Genomic DNA, 19,111 nt, shown 5'->3' with positions numbered 1-19,111 from the left:
GTAAGTAGAAAATGCCACTTGCAGTCTTTTTTATGGCATGTCATGTACTAATTATTACATTTATTACTGCTAAAACTTTTGAATGCATCTGCTGCTAAATAGCACTAAATGTGCTTTATAAAGATTATTTGATAAAGACGAGCGTCAGCCTCGATCTCGCAAACTTGTGTTTCTAAATCGAGAGTTCTTGTCACGGAACGTGACACCGTCGCCACGGCATCTATTTAACCTGTGATCTGCCAGTTTAGGGTTACAGGTTTACAGCAATTATTCCTATCCAAATCTCAAAGCGTATTGACAGGAGAGTTTACAGCCTACATGCCAGTGTTATACCTCATTTGAAAGCCAAGACCTTCTAGTTTCTAAAACTAAGTGTAAGATCTGTGTGAGTGAAACACAGCTTCACAACGGCATCTGTGATACTTGCTGTTCCTAACCCTAATCATAACCCTAACCCCTGGTTCTCTGGTTAGAGTTAGGTTTCTTCTCTGACCTGCGAGAAGAGAAGGAAAAAGCTCTTGTGATGTACAGGTTGTATCTATTTAATAATGTTTTAATGCGAGCAAATTGGCATGCCCAAAGATTTAGATGGATCCGTCGATGGCTGAGATTTTTTGAGTTTTGGATTTGTGTTTTGCTGTACGTCCTCTCCTCTGCTGTTGCACACTGCATTGTTTGTCCTCGTATGGTGAAAGAGGCGGCGACATATGCTTATTAGTCCTCACACACACGCACTTCCGAGTTGGCATTCACCAGCCTCAGCACACAGATGCAAAGGATTTTTCTACGATATGTTGTGAATCTGGTGCAGTTTTCTGACTCTACCTTCGTAAGTACGGATTGTAAGATGTTTCTTAAGAAGATGTTCATGAATGTGGCCCAGTGATTCCACCTGCAGCGCCTCGCGTTAAATCCTGGTTTAGTTCTAGTTTAGTCCTGGTTTGGTCCTATAGTTAAGTGATAATCCAGTCTTTATTCGCCCCAGTTTAGTCCTCGTCTGTCCCGGGTTCACCCCTGGTTCACCATGGTGTCCTTGGACAGGTAGACCACCCAGTACACCATGTTGAAGGCGCCGAAGGACACGGGGAAGAAGATCCGCGCATACTTGTCGATCTTGCTGGTGCCGCCGGTTCCCGCAGCGCTCGGCTGCGAACACGGCGTCTCCCGCAGCTCGTTCAGCCGCAGCCGCTCCAGCCGCGGGACCAGGAGCTGCTGCAGCGACGGCGAGGAGGTGGAAGCCGCGTTTCCCTGGCGACGCACAGGCGTGTCCCTCATCACGTCAGGGGTGGAGGCGGCCTGCAGCGGCGTGCTCCGGAGCAGCTGCGCAGATGACGAGGCCACGCTCAGGAGACTCTCCGACTTGTGCGGGCTGCTGCGGTGGGACAGCGTGGCAGAGCTGCAGTTCACTGCGCCGCGAGCCAGGGGGCGCCACACCACCGGTCTGCCACCGCAGCCAGGAGGAGGGCGCCCCACGGTGGACAGGCTGCACGTGGACTGAGCGCGCAGCTGCACCCGCGGGTCGTTAGGGATGTAGTTCATGCGCTTCCGGAGGTTCCCGTTGGAGTCCGGGTTCAGCTGCGGAAAGAGGAGAAGAAAACTGTCAACACGTGATAAACATGAGAGATAAACTGTCAACACGTAATCAAAATGAGAGATAAACTGTCAACACGTGATAAACATGAGAGATAAACTGTCAACACGTGATAAACATGAGAGATAATCTGTCAACACACGATAAACATGAGAAGACAACTGTCAACACGTGATAAACATGAGAGAAAAACTGTCAACATGCGATAAACATTTGAGAAAGACAGTCAAAGAGCGATAAACATGTGAGACAAGCTGTCAACACGTGATAAACATGAGAGATAAACTGTCAACACACGATAAACATGAGAGATAAACTGTCAACACACGATAAACATGAGAGATAAACTGTCCACACACGATAAACATGAGATAAACTGTCAACACGTGATAAACATGAGAGATAAACTGTCAACACGTGATAAACATGAGAGATAAACTGTCAACACGTGATAAACATGAGAGATAAACTGTCAACACGCGATAAACATGAGAGATAAACTGTCAACACGTGATAAACATGAGAAGACAACTGTCAACACGTGATAAACATGAGAAGACAACTGTCAACATGCGATAAACATGAGAGGTCGACTGTCAACACGCGATAAACATGAGAGGTCGACTGTCAACACGTGATAAACATGAGAGGAACACTGTCAACACGCGATAAACATGAGAGAAAAACTGTCAACACACGATAAACATGAGAGCACAAGTGTCAACATGCGATAAACATGAGAGGACAACTGTCAACACGTGAACATTAGCGTGTCCGAGTGAGTAAGAGGCGTGTCGAGTGAGTAAGGACCGTGTTCGAGTGAGTAAGAGGCGTGTCCGGGTGAGAAAGGGGCGTGTCCGAGTGAGTAAGAGGCGTGCCCGAGTGAGTAAGAGGGGTGTCCGGGTGAGAAAGGGGCGTGTCGAGTGAGTAAGGGCCGTGTCCGAGTGAGTAAGAGGCGTGTCCGGGTGAGAAAGGGGCGTGTCTGGGGTGAGTAAGAGGCGTGTCCAAGTGAGTAAGAGGCGTGTCCGGGTGAGAAAGGGGCGTGTCCGGGTGAGTAAGAGGCGTGTCCAAGGGAATAAGAGGCGTGTCCGGGTGAGAAAGGGCCATGTTTCCCCTTTGTCCATGTTATTTACTTCCATCGCCTGTGAAGTGAACGAATAATGATTTCACGGTCGCGCTTTGAGAAGCTTGTCGTGCCTGAAAAGTGCAACACAAGTTTAAGTCGTTATGATTACTACAGAACCCTCTGGTTCCACGCTGACGTGACGCTGTTTACTCAGGAACATTAGTGTGAGTTTCAGATTAACCCGGTCCTCCCTGTAATCCTCATCACATACGTTTATCTGCTGATGGGACCTGTTTATGACGCCTGCTCCGCTTGTTTCTCACGCTCACGGCGCCGAGGCTCTGCACTTAGCGCCCGCCTCCCGTCCTAACCTCATCACTCAGATTAACGGCCATCACACGAGCAGGGATTACCCGCACGGAGGAAGCACCCGCACGATTGAGGGACCCACAGAGGGGAGGCTTCAAAACACTTCCCTAAAGCTGTGGTTCTTAAAGGAACAGGCCACCGTGTTTACTGAGATATGTTCTTACCTGACCTTAGAAGAGTTGATGTGTACCTGTCTGGTCTTTGTGTGTGCCCTCAGTCATGCAAACCGACCAAAGATGTTGTTAGCATTTGGCCTGTCCCAGTATATTCCTATGGCTCCAAACGGGGTGAAGTTAGAAGCGACCACGCTCTTCCACGGACACAAAGACCAGACAGGTACACATCAACTCGTCTAAACTCAGGTAGGAACATATCTCAGTATGGAAAAACTGTGGTCTTTAATGTGGGGGTCTGGACCCTCAGGGGCCGTTGGTCAATGTGCTGGGGGTCATTAGATAAGTGTATCAGTTTGAAAAAATAATGAACCTGCGCATGTAATTTGTTTGTATTGCATTGTAAGGATTGGAGACTCTGACATGAAAAATCCGAAGTCGACAAAAACATCATACATAAACATCGCAAAGGGAGAGTTAATAACCACTTAACCTCCGCCTTAACTGAGCACATTTTCACCAGTTTGACTTTAACCAAATCTAAAAGCTTCCTGAAAAAAGCGTCTTGAAAAAAGCGTCTTGAAAAAAGCGTCTTGAAAAAAGCGTCTTGAAAAAAGCGTCTTGAAAAAAGCGTCAAAATAGCGACAAACGACAACAACGCAACACTAAACAGTTATAAGAAAGTGACAAGTACTCAACAAAATGCAACAACAACGCAACTAAAACAGAGCAAAATAGGTGACAAAAAATGGCAAAACATAAGAAAAAATATGATGAAAAAGTGATGACAATGCAATAAAAAATCTTAAATGAGTTTTGCAGGTCTTAGCTTTCAAATGAGGCTTTACTCTGGCCCAAAGGGTGTAAGCTCCAGTCGAGACGGCTTTGGGAAAAGCTGAACTGTTGAAAATGTGCTCGGTTAAGGCGGGAGATCAGATGTTAAAGACGTTAAACTCCGATGTTCTCACCTGCAGCACCTCCTCTGCCTCCTGGGCCTTGACCGGGGTGCACTGTGGCACAGGAGGGCACCTGGGCGCCTTCCTCTTGGCGCGCTCCAGCTCGGCGTTGGTGAAGTAGTTGACAGCTGCAAACTCGATGAGCGCAGAGAAGACAAAGGCGAAGCACACGGCGATGAACCAGTCCATGGCTGTGGCGTAGGAGACTTTGGGCAGAGAGTGGCGGGCGCTGATGGACAGAGTGGTCATGGTCAGCACCGTGGTGATGCCTGCGGGAACAAAAGCATTCAATAGGATTCAAAACTGGATGCAAAGCTTCATGATCATGTGACTTTCATAACAAAAAAACACCAATCCGAGGAATAGTGTTCGATCCTGCAAGCGCGGTACTCCAGGAAACTTGTGAGAATGTAGCCTGTCCAGTGTATTTTTCATAGAGCAGTTAGCATTAGCCTGTTTGATGTATATTTCCTATAGCCGTTAGCATTAAACCTGAAACATCTTTGATTATGAACAATGCAGATGCATTTATTTGTACGGGGAAAGAATGCTTAATTTAAACAGGTCTAGGAGGCCGTCAGCATTTGCCGCAGGCTAACATGGCATCCTTTGTTGCCAAGGGGTGACGTCACACTGTAGGAGCCATGTCACACCAACAGTCATCTCCAGTTGGGAGTGTTCGAGCAGGCTTTGGCGGATGGTGGGAAGTGTGTTTGGTGCGGACTGCTCCCTCAGTGGTTGGTCTGTGAAGCCTGTTTTTGGGCGATTGCATTTGTCCGATCGACGCCTCTCTGTTGCTGCATTAGGAGCCCTGTGATTGGCCGAGTGCTACCGGCTGGTCAGCGAATCCGGGTCAACCTTATGTTCCCCAGTACCTATCTCACCCAGGTTGGGTGTTACGTCAAAGTCAAAGACCAAACACATCAGATATGGCACATAGCACAACCGAAAATAGAGAACATATGTGGCTGGACACAAGTTGGCTGACTAATTTTTTTTTAATTGTTGATTTTTGCTTTTTTGCAAAATGTTTTAGTTGAGATCACGAGGAAGACTCTCCGTGTTTTAGAAAACAGTATTGGTATATTTAAAAGCGTAAATTCTCAGTTTGAAAAAGTCTTGTTTTGTTGGAGAAATACCCTGCCATTATGCGATATTGTTTAATTGTTCAGCAGGGAGTTGGTACAAACTACAGGCTAAATTGCTAGTTTCTTAGCAATAGGCATCATTACAAACAAGATTGTGCACAAGATTACAAATGCTATTTTTTTTTTAAAGGAGACTATAGTATAAATAAATAGGTTTCTAATTTACAAAACACAATCGGGCAATCAGTATCAGAATAGTTTTTATTGCCATGGTTTGAGAACAGGTTCACAAACCAGGAATTTTTCTTGGTGCAGATGTGCAACATAAAACATATAACACAGAATCTAGATAAAATAAGCCAAAAAAACTCAAGCTATAAAGCTATAGGGGCATGCATAAATAATATTAAATCAATAAGATAAATAATAAAAGTATGGTCTACAGATGTGTGGGTGATGGTGAAGGAGTCCACAATGGAGATGGGGGTGGGAGAGTCTGTCAGGGCGAGGGGGGGCGGTGGGGCTGAGTCTTTCCTGAAGTCCACGATCATCCTCACTGTCTTCCGGACGTTCAGCTCCTGGTTGTCGTAGCTGCACCAGCCGGTCCACCTCTCTCCTGTAGGCGGACTCATCACCGTCCGAGATGATCCCGATGAGGGCGGTGTCGTCCACAAACTTGATCAGTTTAACGGACTGATGACTGGAGGTCCAGCAGTGTGTGTACAGGGAGAAGAGCCAGGGGGAAAGTACACAGCCCTGCGGACATCCACTGTTTGTAGTCCAAGTGTCCGAGACGATCTTCTCCAGCCTCACGTGCTGTCTATGGCCCGTCAGGAAGTCAGTGATCCACCTGCAGAGGGAGTCGGGCACGCTGAGCTGGTAGAGCTTGTCTCATAGCAGTCCAGGGAGGATGGTGTTCAAGGCAGAGCTGATCCTGGCGTAGGATCCTGGCGTAGGATCCTGGCGTAGGTTCCTGTGGAGTCCAGATGCTCCAGGATGAAGTGGAGGGCCAGATTGACTGCGTCGTCCACAGACCCGTTGGCTCTGTAGGCGAACTGCAGCGGTTATGTGCCCCGTCACGAGAACCAGAGACACAAGTCGGCAGCCCAAGTTTCGAGAAAAACTTAAATTGGAGATTTCCGCTTTTTTGCAGAATCGTTCAGTTGACGTCACGAAGAAGCCTCTACATGTTTAAACTGGCAGTAATGGTATATTTAAAAGTGTAAACTTTTAGGTTGAAACCGGCTTGTTTAGGGAGGGTGTATTTACATACTGGGTAAACACCGGTCGTGTTGGATGGACTCCACAAAGATTGTATCAGACGAGCTGAACCGTGGACGTTACAACGAACATGTTTGGAAGTGGATTTATAAATCGCGGATTATGCAGCACCACTTCCTCATGAAGAGCCTTGATAAGCCACAGCGGGACAGCTTCAGCGTTAAAAAAAAGCCTGTTTCTGTGCTCCTTCAACCCTCTGTGTCATTTTTCGGCCCCTGAGCAATTGGAGCAGTTTGAAGGGGCGGGCCAAACGCACACAGATTGTCAGTGAAATAAACCCATTCACCAATAATGGGACGTGACAACAGCTGAGTCAAATTCACAAAATATGAACTGAATATAAACTCAGGCGGAGAACGCAGAGGCAAAATCCTCGACAACTTCATCCATAAGTTTTGGCTAATGTTAATGTTAATTGAACTAACAACACAGTGGTGCAGAAAGTGACGTAACCTCTCGTTGCACCCAATTTGCTTTTGAATAACATTTTCCCTCATTCCTCTGTTTTATGGACTGTTTGCTGATCTTAAGAAATAAAATATGCTTTCAATTTGACTTGCAGCTGCCTGTATGAACGAGTGCTGCCTGATACAGAGACACAAAGAAGCTTCTCTAATATAAATTGTACACATTTTTCCCGGGGGTTAATGGTCCATGAACGCATCTTCTGAATATTTCATTAAAAACTAATGATCGCCTTCTGTTCTGCAGTGAGGACCTGTTTATGTGGAGCCCAGAGAGAGATAACCTCTACTCGGCACAGGGGATTTTATACCACACAAAGTTCAGTGCATGCAGGGCGGGGCCTGCCAAAGGGTTTTCTTTGTAGAGCTCCATGTTACAATGTTGTTCTCTGGTGGAAACAGACCTGAAGCTGTTTGTGGAGCCACTCCCGCATCTTTGAGTAATCTTTCTCTCTTCTGCCGTGGGGTTTCAGTCAGGGCCTTCAGTAGCAGCTTGGTTCACTCGCTCAGACGCATATAAATAGATTTAACAATAGAAAGGCGTATGGAAAAAACTGCTTTTTTATGTGACATTTGTTCGCCAAAGGATGTATCAACAACGCAAACCAAAGCAGCGGTGCCTCGGCCCCAAACTAAAGCTTCGGGAACTCGGAATATATGGGAACACACTACAGAAGACGAGCAGCTGTTTTTAGTTGTACTCCCTGTTCCTGGTGGGGGGGGCCAAACCCTTCCCCTGTCCAAACCCTTCCACTGCACAAACCCTTCCCCTGTCCAAACCCTTCTACTGTTCAAACCCTTCCCCTGTCCAAACCATTCCCCTGTCCAAACCCTTCTCCTGTCCAAACCCTTCTCGTGTCCAAACCCTTCCCCTGTCCAAACCCTTCCCCTGTCCAAACCCTTCTCCTGTCCAAACCCTTCTCCTGTCCAAACCCTTCCCCTGTCTGGGGCTAAACGTCTACGTCCCGCTGTCGTTCCCGCTGATTTGCTATCAAAGCTCTTCATGAGGACACGAGGAATATTCAGTTTATTCGGTTTAGCTCAGCCTGCACTTCCGATTGGTAGAAACATCAATCTTGCTCATGCGCTGTTACATTTTCCCAAAGGGGGCGCTGGTGAGACACAGCAGGGCCTAGGGGACACACGGTCATTGTATGTCTAATTTTGATTGGCTGATTATTCTGTCAATCATGAGTGCGGCCTGACAACAGAGGGGTATCTGGATCTGTACAGCAGGCCCAAAGGCGGAGCAGTTTGCTAAAGGTGTTTGAGGCACTTTTTGAGTAGGAAATGAGCCTGGCTATTGCCAGACGGATATATCACAAGTGATATTTAGTCTAAGGACCACCAATTCATTTTCTCACAGGAGAGGTGTGGTTTACGATTGTCCATAGCCGTTTATTGGGCGCTAAGAATGTCTATATGCGTCTGTACGTTGCCATAGCCAATCGTATCATCAGATGATGTATGACGTATCTGCTATAAACTTTTGAGCTAAACTATTTAGAGCGCCATCTGAAGCTTGATCAAAAGATCTGCTATCAAGTTGGATCTATACATTGTGTCAAATCGAGTGAACTCTTTGCGAGCTGTCTTGAGAAACCTGATGTTTAATTTTATACGTCGCCTGAATGATTCCAAGAATATTGTGATTGTTTTGTTGTCCAGTGTTGTGTGCAGTGCTGTGCGTTACACATCGCAGCTGCGGAAACACTGGTATGACAGCCTCTTAAAAGTTTAGAGGTTTTTATTGTATGTTTTTTGTTTGTGTTGATCTGGACCACGAGTCTGTAATAAAGCTATCTATCTATCTATCTATCTATCTATCTATCTATCTATCTATCTATCTATCTATCTATCTATCTATCTATCTACACACAAGGATCCATACACAATAAGCAATTCAACGGTACATTGTTCAAACACATTAAATATACTGTACGATTGAGATAGTTTACACCTTCATTTCTTCATTTGGCCCACCACTGGCTCTGTCAAAGACTGTGTGGATCAGTTCCTCATGTCCCCGAACCGCAGCTTCTCATCCCCACAGCGCTGCTGGTGTGGAGCAGAATCAAACTGCTGATCATTGGTCAGTAGCGTTGGAAACTTGTTTCTCGCACAATGTGGTGGCAAAAGTTCAGAAGGTTATGCTTTTCTGGTGCTCAGCCGTAACGTTACTGCTTTGAGATGTGCAAGAGTGAAGTGCTCTCTTTTCTTTCACATAATCCACATACAGAAACTTATTTCAGCTGCCTTTTGACTTTATTATGTGTTCCAGTTTTAATTTTAAAACTTGAATATTTTTTATAATTTGTAAAAGATAAACTTATACTCCAGCTGTAAATATGTCCATGTTGTACACAGTGTATTGCATTTAACCTATGTATTAATACAACCAATACGTTTGTTAAGTGATGATGTCATCGCTCTACCTCCGGGTCTAACAAACTTTAGCCCTATTCACTGTAATGGGATTTAGCTGATTTCAGCCTTCTGTAGAGCCGACTACAAGGTTCTTTTACTCTCGATTTTCTTTAGTAATGCTATTCTGTCATTAATTATCAACTATTTTTTTCCATACACAATGATGGCTTATTTTCAATATGAAAAAATCTTCATTTTACCTGGAGAAATGGTGAGCTGTAATGTTTGAATTAGGTGTAAACCAGTTTTTGGCCTCTCGACAGGGTTGCACGTTTGGGAAGAACATTATGCCTTTGCCGAGAAGCAGGACGTACAGAGAAGTCCTGAGGCGAACGCTGAGGCTGTGCCTACTGAGTCTCATTAACGACTGTCCATTTAGTTTTAGTCTCTTATCTAAATTGCTGTGACCGTGAGTTTGGGAAACAGCCGGCCTGACCAGTGAAGTGTCAGTGTCAGTAGCACAGTCTCCTGGATGTCCTTAAACGTGTCGTCCTTTCAGATTAGTTCCTAACAGGATTAAACAGGCACTTCATTTAAAACATCTAAAATCACCTCTGTGTCTGAACAAAGTCAAAGCTGACGACGCTGATGAGGGATACCTTCAGCCCACAGTTTGATTTCAGACAGAGGTTCCTGAGCTGTCGTCTGTACTTGACGTGTTGCTTTGAGCAGATCTGAGCAGTGTTTTGCAGATATTTTAAAAGTTATCTCCGGGTGTCGCACAGTGTGGCCGACAAGGAGAAGACGACAGAGTCCACATCTGTGCCAGGGCCAACTGACTGAACTTCTACATGGCTGCTCGGAAGGTGAATTCTCCCGCGAGTAAAGCATGTGCAAATGAGGTTGATCTACACTGGCGGGGAAGGGGGGAAAGGGGGAGGGAGGGAGAGAGGTGGAAGAGGGGAGAGGAAAAAAGGGGGAGGAGAGGGAAAGAGGAGGAAGAGAGGGGATAGCGGAGGAAGAGAGGGGAGAGCGGAGGAAGAGAGGAGATAGTGGAGGAGGAGAGGGGAGAGGAAGAAAGGAGGAAAGGGAGAAAAGAGAGGGGATAGCGGAGGGGAGAGTGGAGGAAGAGAGGAGAGAGAGGAGGAAGAGAAGGGAGAGAGGAGGAAGAGAGGGGATAGTGGAGGAAAAGAGGGGAGCGGAGGAAGAGAGGAGGAAGAGAAGGGAGAGAGGAGGAAGAGAGGGGATAGTGGAGGAAAAGAGGGGGAGAGGAAGAAAGGAGGAAAGGGAGAAAAGAGAGGGGATAGCGGAGGGGAGAGTGGAGGAAGAGAGGAGAGAGAGGAGGAAGAGAGGGCATAGCGGAGGAAGAGAGGGGAGAGCGGAGGAAGAGAGGAGAGAGAGGAGGAAGAGAAGGGAGAGAGGAGGAAGAGAGGGGATAGTGGAGGAAAAGAGGGGAGAGCGGAGGAAGAGAGGGGAGAGAGGAGGAAGAGAAGGGAGAGAGGAGGAAGAGAGGGGATAGTGGAGGAAAAGAGGGGAGAGCGGAGGAAGAGAGGGGAGAAAGGAGGAAGAGAGGAGATAGTGGAGGAAGAGAGGGGAGAGGAAGAAAGGAGGAAAGGGAGAAAAGAGAGGGGATAGCGGAGGGGAGAGTGGAGGAAGAGAGGGGAGAGAGGAGGAAGAGAGGGGATAGCGGAGGAAAAGAGGGGAGAAAGGAGGAAGAGAGGATACAGCAGAGAAAGAGAGGGGAGAGCAGAGGAAGAGAGGGGAGAGCGGAGGAAGAGAAGGGAGAGAGGAGGAAGAGAGGGGAGAGGGAGAAAAAGAAAACAAACTACAGTTGACCGTTGGCGCTTCAAAAGTCGTCCTTCATCACTTTACGCACAACTGTCTGTTTACATAATCCTCGCTGACCTCCACTTCACTCGCTCCGATTAAAGACCTCAGACCGAACCAGGTCCTGGTCCACAGCCAAGCTCCACGATCCACGAGAGGAGAGTCATTATGGAGAAAATCCCCTGCTCTGTCAGGACGGCCTGTCAGTTTATACCTGCTACAGGGGGAGAGAGGGAGAGAGAGGATGAAGAGGAAGAGAGGGAGGAGAGAGAGAGAGAGAGGGGTGATAGAGGGAAAGAGAGGGGAGCAACAGGGGAGAGGGAGGGAAGGGAGAGAGAGAGGGAGAAGGAGGGAGAGAGGGGGAGAGAGAAGGATAGAGAGAGAGCTGAAGGGAGAGGGAAGAGAGAAAGAGGGAGGGAGAGGGGGGGGGGGGGGGGCTTTGCTGCATCACACATGGCAATACGTCCCGATGTCGACCTTTTTCCTCACAATGTTTATCACAGTGTCACTGTCCACAAAAGCTAAAGAGAAGCTTTAGTGAAAGCGTAGAAGCGAAACATCCTCAACTCAACCAAACCCAGTCCAGACGACAATTTAAGCTTCACTTCAATGAATACTTCCTGGACAATAGGACATTTCTGCCTATTTTTTGTAATCTGTCATAAACTTCATACGACCTTAAACCTTCAGTTACAGTTTTCTTTCCAACACGTATTGACCTATTCAATTGTTGAGATACTTATACTTAATTACTTGAAGTGAAACTGACTTTTTTGAGTTTTTGTCGACTAAAACTAGACTGAAACAAAAAACGTCTTTGAAAAATTGCAATATAGAAGACTTTCTGTATCCTGCAGAGAAAAAGCTCACGTATCGGCAGGTGAATGGTCAGTTTTAGGGGCCGCAGTAAACGGCTGTTCCGTCTCATGAGCCGTCGTGTTTTTGTGCCACCGAGGAAAAAGGACCGTCTTAAAGGAGATACATGACTTAAAATGATTGAAATCAAGGTGCTTTATGTTTAATTTACTTTGAACAAATCTAAGATCAGACAAAAAGGTCCATGCTGATGGAACAAGCACAAATCCCCCTTGAAATCAGACGAATTAACTTCACGTGAAATAATACCTGAACAATGAAGAAAACAAAATGGCAATAAGAGGTTCTAATCTAAGACGAGACCAAACCTACTCAAACTTTAGTTTTAATCTCTTAATTCAACTTAATTTATGTCATTTCTTGTTTCCAGTGCAAACCCCAAACGTTTGGTTTCTTCTTTTCGACAGGACTGTAAAGGATTTGAGAAATTTGTTGTATTTTCTCTCTTCATTTTAATCATCGTGAATAATCGTAAAATCCCTCAGACTCAAAACTGTAGAACCGTGACGACCCGAGTGTGTAGTAAAGGTTCCACACACGACCTGTTCTGACCAATCAGGGCTTGGCGCTGGCCAGTGCTGGACTAAGGCCTTTGTGAAAGTGGTCGGGAGAGTCAGGACGGCTTTAAGACGGAGCTTCTTCTGAGACCGATTTAAACCTGGAGCCGTGGGAGCGGCGCAACTGGGTCACGCTCAAACTGGGACAAGACGACAGGTTCCGCAGGTACCACAGTGTCATGCTCAAATACCAGACTCTGAATGACTCAAACGCAAACAATCGGTGCTTATTTCATTTCTGAAACTTTCCATCAAACAGAGGAATGGGACAATGAAAATGACTGTATTAAAACTAGTGGTGGGGCTCAATTCAATTTTTTAATTACAGGTCTGTAATTAATGAATCGCAATTAATCGCATTTGAATCGAAAACCAAAAACAACATTTTTTTGCACCTAAATTATTAAATAATTAGATAGAAACATGAGTTCAACTACAATATAGTTATTCAAGTAACAGACAAAGTGCGTTTATAGCTGTTTTAGGAAGTCTGATCACTCATGCAACTTGTAGAGTTCATTAAACAGTAATATTAATGCCACTTATATAAAAGAAAAAATTAAATCAAGCAAACAGCGCCTTTAAGTGTTTAACAATTGCTGAAAACATAAATCAAAGTGTCATTTCTTATCCTGACAAGGGTTAGGGTTATTGTGGCTCAGAGTGGGCTGGCTGGAGCGTTTGTTTGAGGCTAACGCCAACATTAGCATCGAGGACGTCTCTGTGTTTGAGGCTAACGCTAACATTAGTATCGAGGACGTCTCTGTGTTTGAGGCTGAACGCTAACATTAGCATCGAGGACGTCTCTGTGTTTGAGGCTAACACTAACATTAATATCGAGGACGTCTCTATGTTTGAGGCTGAACGCTAACATTAGTATCGAGGACGTCTCTATGTTTGAGGCTGAACGCTAACATTAGTATCGAGGACGTCTCTATGTTTGAGGCTGAACGCTAACATTAGCATCGAGGACGTCTCTGTGTTTGAGGCTAACACTAACATTAATATCGAGGACGTCTCTATGTTTAAGGCTGAACGCTAACATTACCATCGAGGACGTCTCTGTGTTTGAGGCTAACGCTAACAATAGCATCGAGGAGGTCTCTGTGTTTGAGGCTAACGCTAACAATAGCATCGAGGACGTCTCTGTGTTTGAGGCTAACGCTAACAATAGCATCGAGGAGGTCTCTGTGTTTGAGGCTGAACGCTAACATTAGCATCGAGAACATCTCTATGTTTAATGCTAACGCTAACATTAGCATCGAGGACGTCTCTGTGTTTGAGGCTGAACGCTAACATTAGCATCGAGGATGTCTCTGTGTTTGCGGCTGAACGCTAACATTAGCATGGAGGACGACTCTGTGTTTGCGGCTGAACGCTAACATTAGCATCGAGGACGTCTCTGTTTTTGAGGCTAATGCTAACATTAGCATCGAGGACGTCACTATGTTTGAGGCTGAACGCTAACATTACCATCGAGGACTTCTCTGTGTTTGAGGCTAATGCTAACAATAGCATCGAGGAGGTCTCTGTGTTTGAGGCTGAACGCTAACGTTAGCATCGAGAACATCTCTATGTTTAAGGCTAACGCTAACATTAGCATCGAGGACGTCTCTATGTTTGAGGCTGAACGCTAACATTAGAATCAAGGATGTCTCTGTGTTTGCGGCTGAACGCTAACATTAGCATGGAGGACGTCTCTGTTTTTGAGGCTAATGCTAACATTAGCATGGAGGACGTCTCTGTGTTTGAGGCTAACGCTAACATTAGCATGGAGGACGTCTCTGTGTTTGAGGCTGAACGCTAACATTAGCATGGAGGACGTCTCTGTGTTTGAGGCTAATGCTAACATTAGCATGGAGGACGTCTCTGTGTTTGAAGCTAATGCTAACATTAGCATGGAGGACGTCTCTGTGTTTGAAGCTAATGCTAACATTAGCATGGAGGACGTCTCTGTGTTTGAGGCTGAACACTAACATTAGCATGGAGGACGTCTCTGTGTTTGAGGCTAATGCTAACATTAGCATGGAGGACGTCTCTGTGCTTGTCCAACATGTTTTACATTGAGATGGTGTTTTAGACGCGAGTAACTCCGGTGGAAGGAGAACTCTTTATAACACGACCTGCTCACAGCAGTACAGCGTCTATCGTCCCATCAGGACTTTTTAAAAACTAAACTGAGTCTCCAACGGGCCGAGTGAAGCGCCTCCGTCCATTGCTGTTGTGGGAAACACCAGAAACACGCAAATAGAAAGGCTCTGGCGCGGGAGTTCCAGCTTAGGGGGAAATCGGAAGAAATACGATTAGTTACATTTAAAAAATTAGCGCGTTAAAATCTTTATTATTAATTAATCGAAATGAACGTGTTTAAGTCCCTAATTTAACGTATTTGCTGCTGATTCTCCTTGTTTAAAATGATGCAGTTAAATGTTTTGGTACCGAACACAGTCCTGGCGGGGACGGACTCCTTGTTGATCCAGAAGGAGACCTGCGACAGGATCACGGTCATGATGCACGGGATGTACGTCTGGATCATGAAGTATCCCATCTTCCTCTTCAGGTGGAAGAACACGGACATCACCACGTACTCGCCTGCAAAAAAAGTACAAGTACTGCAAAATAATGGTCTTATACACCTTTCTGGGGGTGAGGGGCAGGTGGAGGTGAGGGGCAGGTGGGGGCGAGGGGCAGGTGGAGGTGAGGGGCAGGTGGGGGAGGTGCGGCGCCGGTCTCCTTCTGCAGCACAAAGTTCACTGCTGTTTGTGAGTGCGGTACATCTAGTAATGCACTGTGAGAATGCCACCATGCCGGTCCCTCAGAACGGGGAAGTTTAGAGTAAAATGCACAGGTTGACAAGTCGATAGTTGAATTCATGGAGTTAAAATCATTCATATTTCATTATTGTTATTCTGACATGATAGTTACATTGAGAAGTATTATTGTTGCAGTGAAAAATGGTTAAAATACTATATATACAATTGATAAGAGATGGATGTTTTAGAGATTGATTGCTTTTGTCCAGCAGAGAATTGTTTTGTGCGCTTACAAAATGAAGTGAAGACGTCAGCTGTGTCTCTCTTCTTTATTTTTGCTCAAAAGTCCCATCTACCTCTCCCAAACTGTGGAACAGATGCATCTCCAGGCCAATTCAACAGGGATGTTGTTAATAAATCCGCCCTATGCCCCTATAAAGCGTCACAGGTCAACACTGACCCATTTTACAGTTTAGAAGCTTCATACACAGAATTACAGAAAAGACATTTGGAAAAATTGGCCATTTATAACAGCCAAAAATATTGGCCGTACATATCGGCCAACCTCTAAGGTCAGCTCATCAAGAAGGCCAATGAGAGCAAGAGTTTTTAACTCTCAAAAGTAAAGTCAGTAAAAGTCGGCTCTCGTCATTTCGTTTATTCATTTATGACATGGGCCTGTGTCCGACTCTTGTCAGGTTGGTTCAATGTTCTCATCTGAGTTTTAGCAAAATCCATCCATTTTCACTCCAAAACTCGCTCCTGCTAAAACCCCCCTGCATAATTCAGAGTTTATGCGACATCAAAACCCTCTGAACTGGCTGAACATTAGCGCACACATTGTGATTTGACCTGTGACAGACCAGATCAGTGCTGTTTACGTCAACAAAGACGAAATCACTTCATTGATCCTTTTTTCCTGACGGTGAAGTGACGGTGACAAGCTAAAAATGTCTCTTTGACTAAAGCATGATGAGACGTTAGCAAGTTTTCATTGACAGGTTGAAAATGTTAGAAACGCGAAGCGGAGCGCAGAGATGCCACTGGGACATCAGTGTTTTTACCGTCTGGTCTCGAAAGCATGTGGATGAACCAATGTGCCGACGGAGCTGTGAATACAGGACTGAAGCCATGATCAGAGGACGAGGAGAGCGGCCACTGTTCACAATCAGTTCATTTCTGACTATTCCCAGTGACAATCTGTCTGGTAGTCAATCCAACACGTTTACAACACTTCCTTCAACACTTAAATTAACTTCAGTTAATCTGTTGAAATACTTTACTAACTGAAAGAGTGATGGACATGATGTTTTTACCTGTGATGGAGCGGATGCTCTCGATGGACACTGTCTGTCCAATCAGGTCGTACTGGACCAGGCTGGATGACTCCGGAGGCACCTCTACAGAGTGAGCCGGGCCTTTGGTCCAGGTGTAGACCATCTCCGTTTTCGGGTACGCGTCTGTGGAGGAGACAACACTTACTGCAGCATTGATCTCTTTAGTGTTTGGAGACAGTGAAGGGTAAGGGCCTGCTCATGGAATTATATAACTTTATGCCATAGAAGCTTATTGTAAAACGTTGAGGCTGCATATTTAATCCTGCACACTTCAACAATGTCTCTCACCTGGTGAGTCGAGGAACCATTTCAAGTATAAAAATGCCTCTTGAACCCATTAAATGAGTAAACTGATAAACCGATTATTGCCAATATCAACAGTAATATGTAGAAACATATTACATATCAACAGTAATATGTAGAAACATATTACATTTCACATTTGTTGAACCAATTCAAACTGAAAAAGTGTTTTATAATTTAAAATATATTCTTATTTGGGTCACAGGTTGCCATCTTGTGGTGACGGTGTGTCCAGATGCCACTCCCAGTTCAGCTGCAGTTTTGGATAAAATTTCATCTGGCAGACTACCCACAATTGCGCCTTCTTAAAGGGGAGGCGGGATACTCTTGGATTGACCGCAAGGCTTGACTCGGCCTCGGTGTGAGAGCAAATACAGCAAATAAGAAAAAACACCAGTTCAGATCACTTCACATTAATGTAACCTAACGACCCGGGTCATATTTAGTGAAGAAAAGTCCAGTGATCCTTGTTTAATGTTTTTCCATTACAGTTTATTATAGAAACCCCTGGATGGAACAGCTCATTAGCAAGATTAGATTAAACATTCTTGATCTCACAATAGAGAAATTCACTCATTACAAATAAGACCATGCACTTTTTCATCGACTGTAGGGCTGTGCAATTAATCGAAATTCAATTTGGATTTCGATTATTACACATAATCGAGAAAAAACGATTATTACGGAGGAGGAGCTCAAAGCAAACTCTTATTATTTCATGCAGATGTGATGATTCTTTCTGTGCCCTTTGCATTTCACGTGCTAAAGGCTCAGGCTTTGGTCCGACATAAAGATAAGATAAGATAAGAGATAAGATAAACCTTTATTAATCTCACAAAGGAGAAATTCACTTGTTACAGTCGGCGTTACTTCACAGTCTTATTGTACAGTCTGACAGCAGTGGGGATGAAGGCTTTGCGGTAGCGCTCCGTCCTGCACTGAGGGTGTCTCAGTCTGCCACTGAGAGAGCTGCACAGCTCTTCTACAGTCCCGTGCAGTGGGTGGGAGGTGTTGTCCATGATGGAGGTGAGCTTGGCTAACACCCTCCTGTCCCTCACCTCCTCCTCAGAGTCCAGGGGGCAGCCCAGGACGGAGCTGGCCCTCCTGACCAGCTTGTTCAGTCTGGTAAAAACATTAGCACTGTGTGATGATGACGATGTCATCAGGCCGCGCGGCTCTGTTGGAAAGGTGTGAGGGCTGGCCAGCAGGGGGCAGGTATCTCTTATAGGATTAGTTTAGAAACGTGAGCATATTTTAAAAAAAAAAATGTTTTTATTGTCCAAAGAAAATGTAGTAAAATGAATAAATAAAATAATGTGTTTTTTTTAAGACAATATATAGGCTATAATATAATAATCGAGCAGCCCTAGACTGTAGTCACTTGTAAGAAAGTCTTGTGGTGTCAGTTCACTGAGCATTGTCCACATGTAGCATAAAACGAAGATATTTCCCCACGGTTTGACCTTTTACCCACACCAAACCACAGACTTCTGTCTGAAGATTTTGGAAAACTCCAGCTATGCTTTTGAGTTTTAGGCCGAACATCCCTGTGACAGAATCTGCTCTGACGCCACACACCGTTTACATCAGAAACAGCATGATGCTTGTTCTGCTTCATGTTGAAGAGCGCAGGCAAAGGAGCACTTTACAGTCTGTTACTCTCTGCCAAATAACTGTGTCACTGTCCAAGACACGCTCCTCCAAGACGCCATCAGCGGGTCAGACCGGGACAGGGTGCAACTGGAGGAAACGGCGAGACAATGTTCCAATGTCCTGGTCCTCGCTGCTGTCGTTGTCAGAGTTAAAAAAGTTGCTTGCATGATATCTGACGGAGGATTACAAACAATGGAAAAATGCATTTGGTTTGTGAAGGCAGGATGTCTCGGATGAGTTAGTTTGGTACAGTTAGTAAAGCTATAATGGTGCACTTGGGACCACAAAATGAAAGTGCATTCCAGACACTTCTGGAGAGATTTGAACAATTAATGGATTTGACACTACACTTATGGAATTAGGTCTGAATGCCATTTTATTCAACACATTGAGTGCCGCGCTGTTTTGGGGATTTAGCTGTTGAGAACCAACAATCCAGACCATAATATTTGTAGCACCACAGCGTATTCTATGTTATAGCAAAGGACACATGCTATGGCTCGTTTGAAA

At 45.2% G+C, this 19,111-nt stretch overlaps 1 protein-coding gene across 1 annotated transcript in view; it reads right to left on the bottom strand.

Annotated features, from left to right (window-relative positions):
* Nucleotides 1-342: 342 nt before the first annotated feature.
* The window catches only part of gabra4 (gamma-aminobutyric acid type A receptor subunit alpha4), a 47,478-nt gene continuing 28,709 nt past the window's right edge, over nucleotides 343-19,111 (bottom strand). Inside the window, exons 6-9 of the mRNA XM_079556227.1 lie at nucleotides 16,625-16,768; nucleotides 14,995-15,147; nucleotides 4,108-4,364; nucleotides 343-1,575 (exon numbers count right to left, since the gene is read on the bottom strand). Of these exons, the coding sequence (XP_079412353.1) occupies nucleotides 1,009-1,575; nucleotides 4,108-4,364; nucleotides 14,995-15,147; nucleotides 16,625-16,768 (1,121 nt within the window). The 3' untranslated portion in view covers nucleotides 343-1,008. The remainder of the gene's footprint in view (nucleotides 1,576-4,107; nucleotides 4,365-14,994; nucleotides 15,148-16,624; nucleotides 16,769-19,111) is intronic.

The sequence above is a fragment of the Gobius niger genome (genome assembly GCF_951799975.1).
Source record: "Gobius niger genome assembly, chromosome: 5".
Classification (NCBI taxonomy): domain Eukaryota; kingdom Metazoa; phylum Chordata; class Actinopteri; order Gobiiformes; family Gobiidae; genus Gobius; species Gobius niger.
The sequence above is the reverse complement of the archived record's forward strand: the minus strand, read 5'-3'. Positions and strand labels throughout refer to the sequence as shown.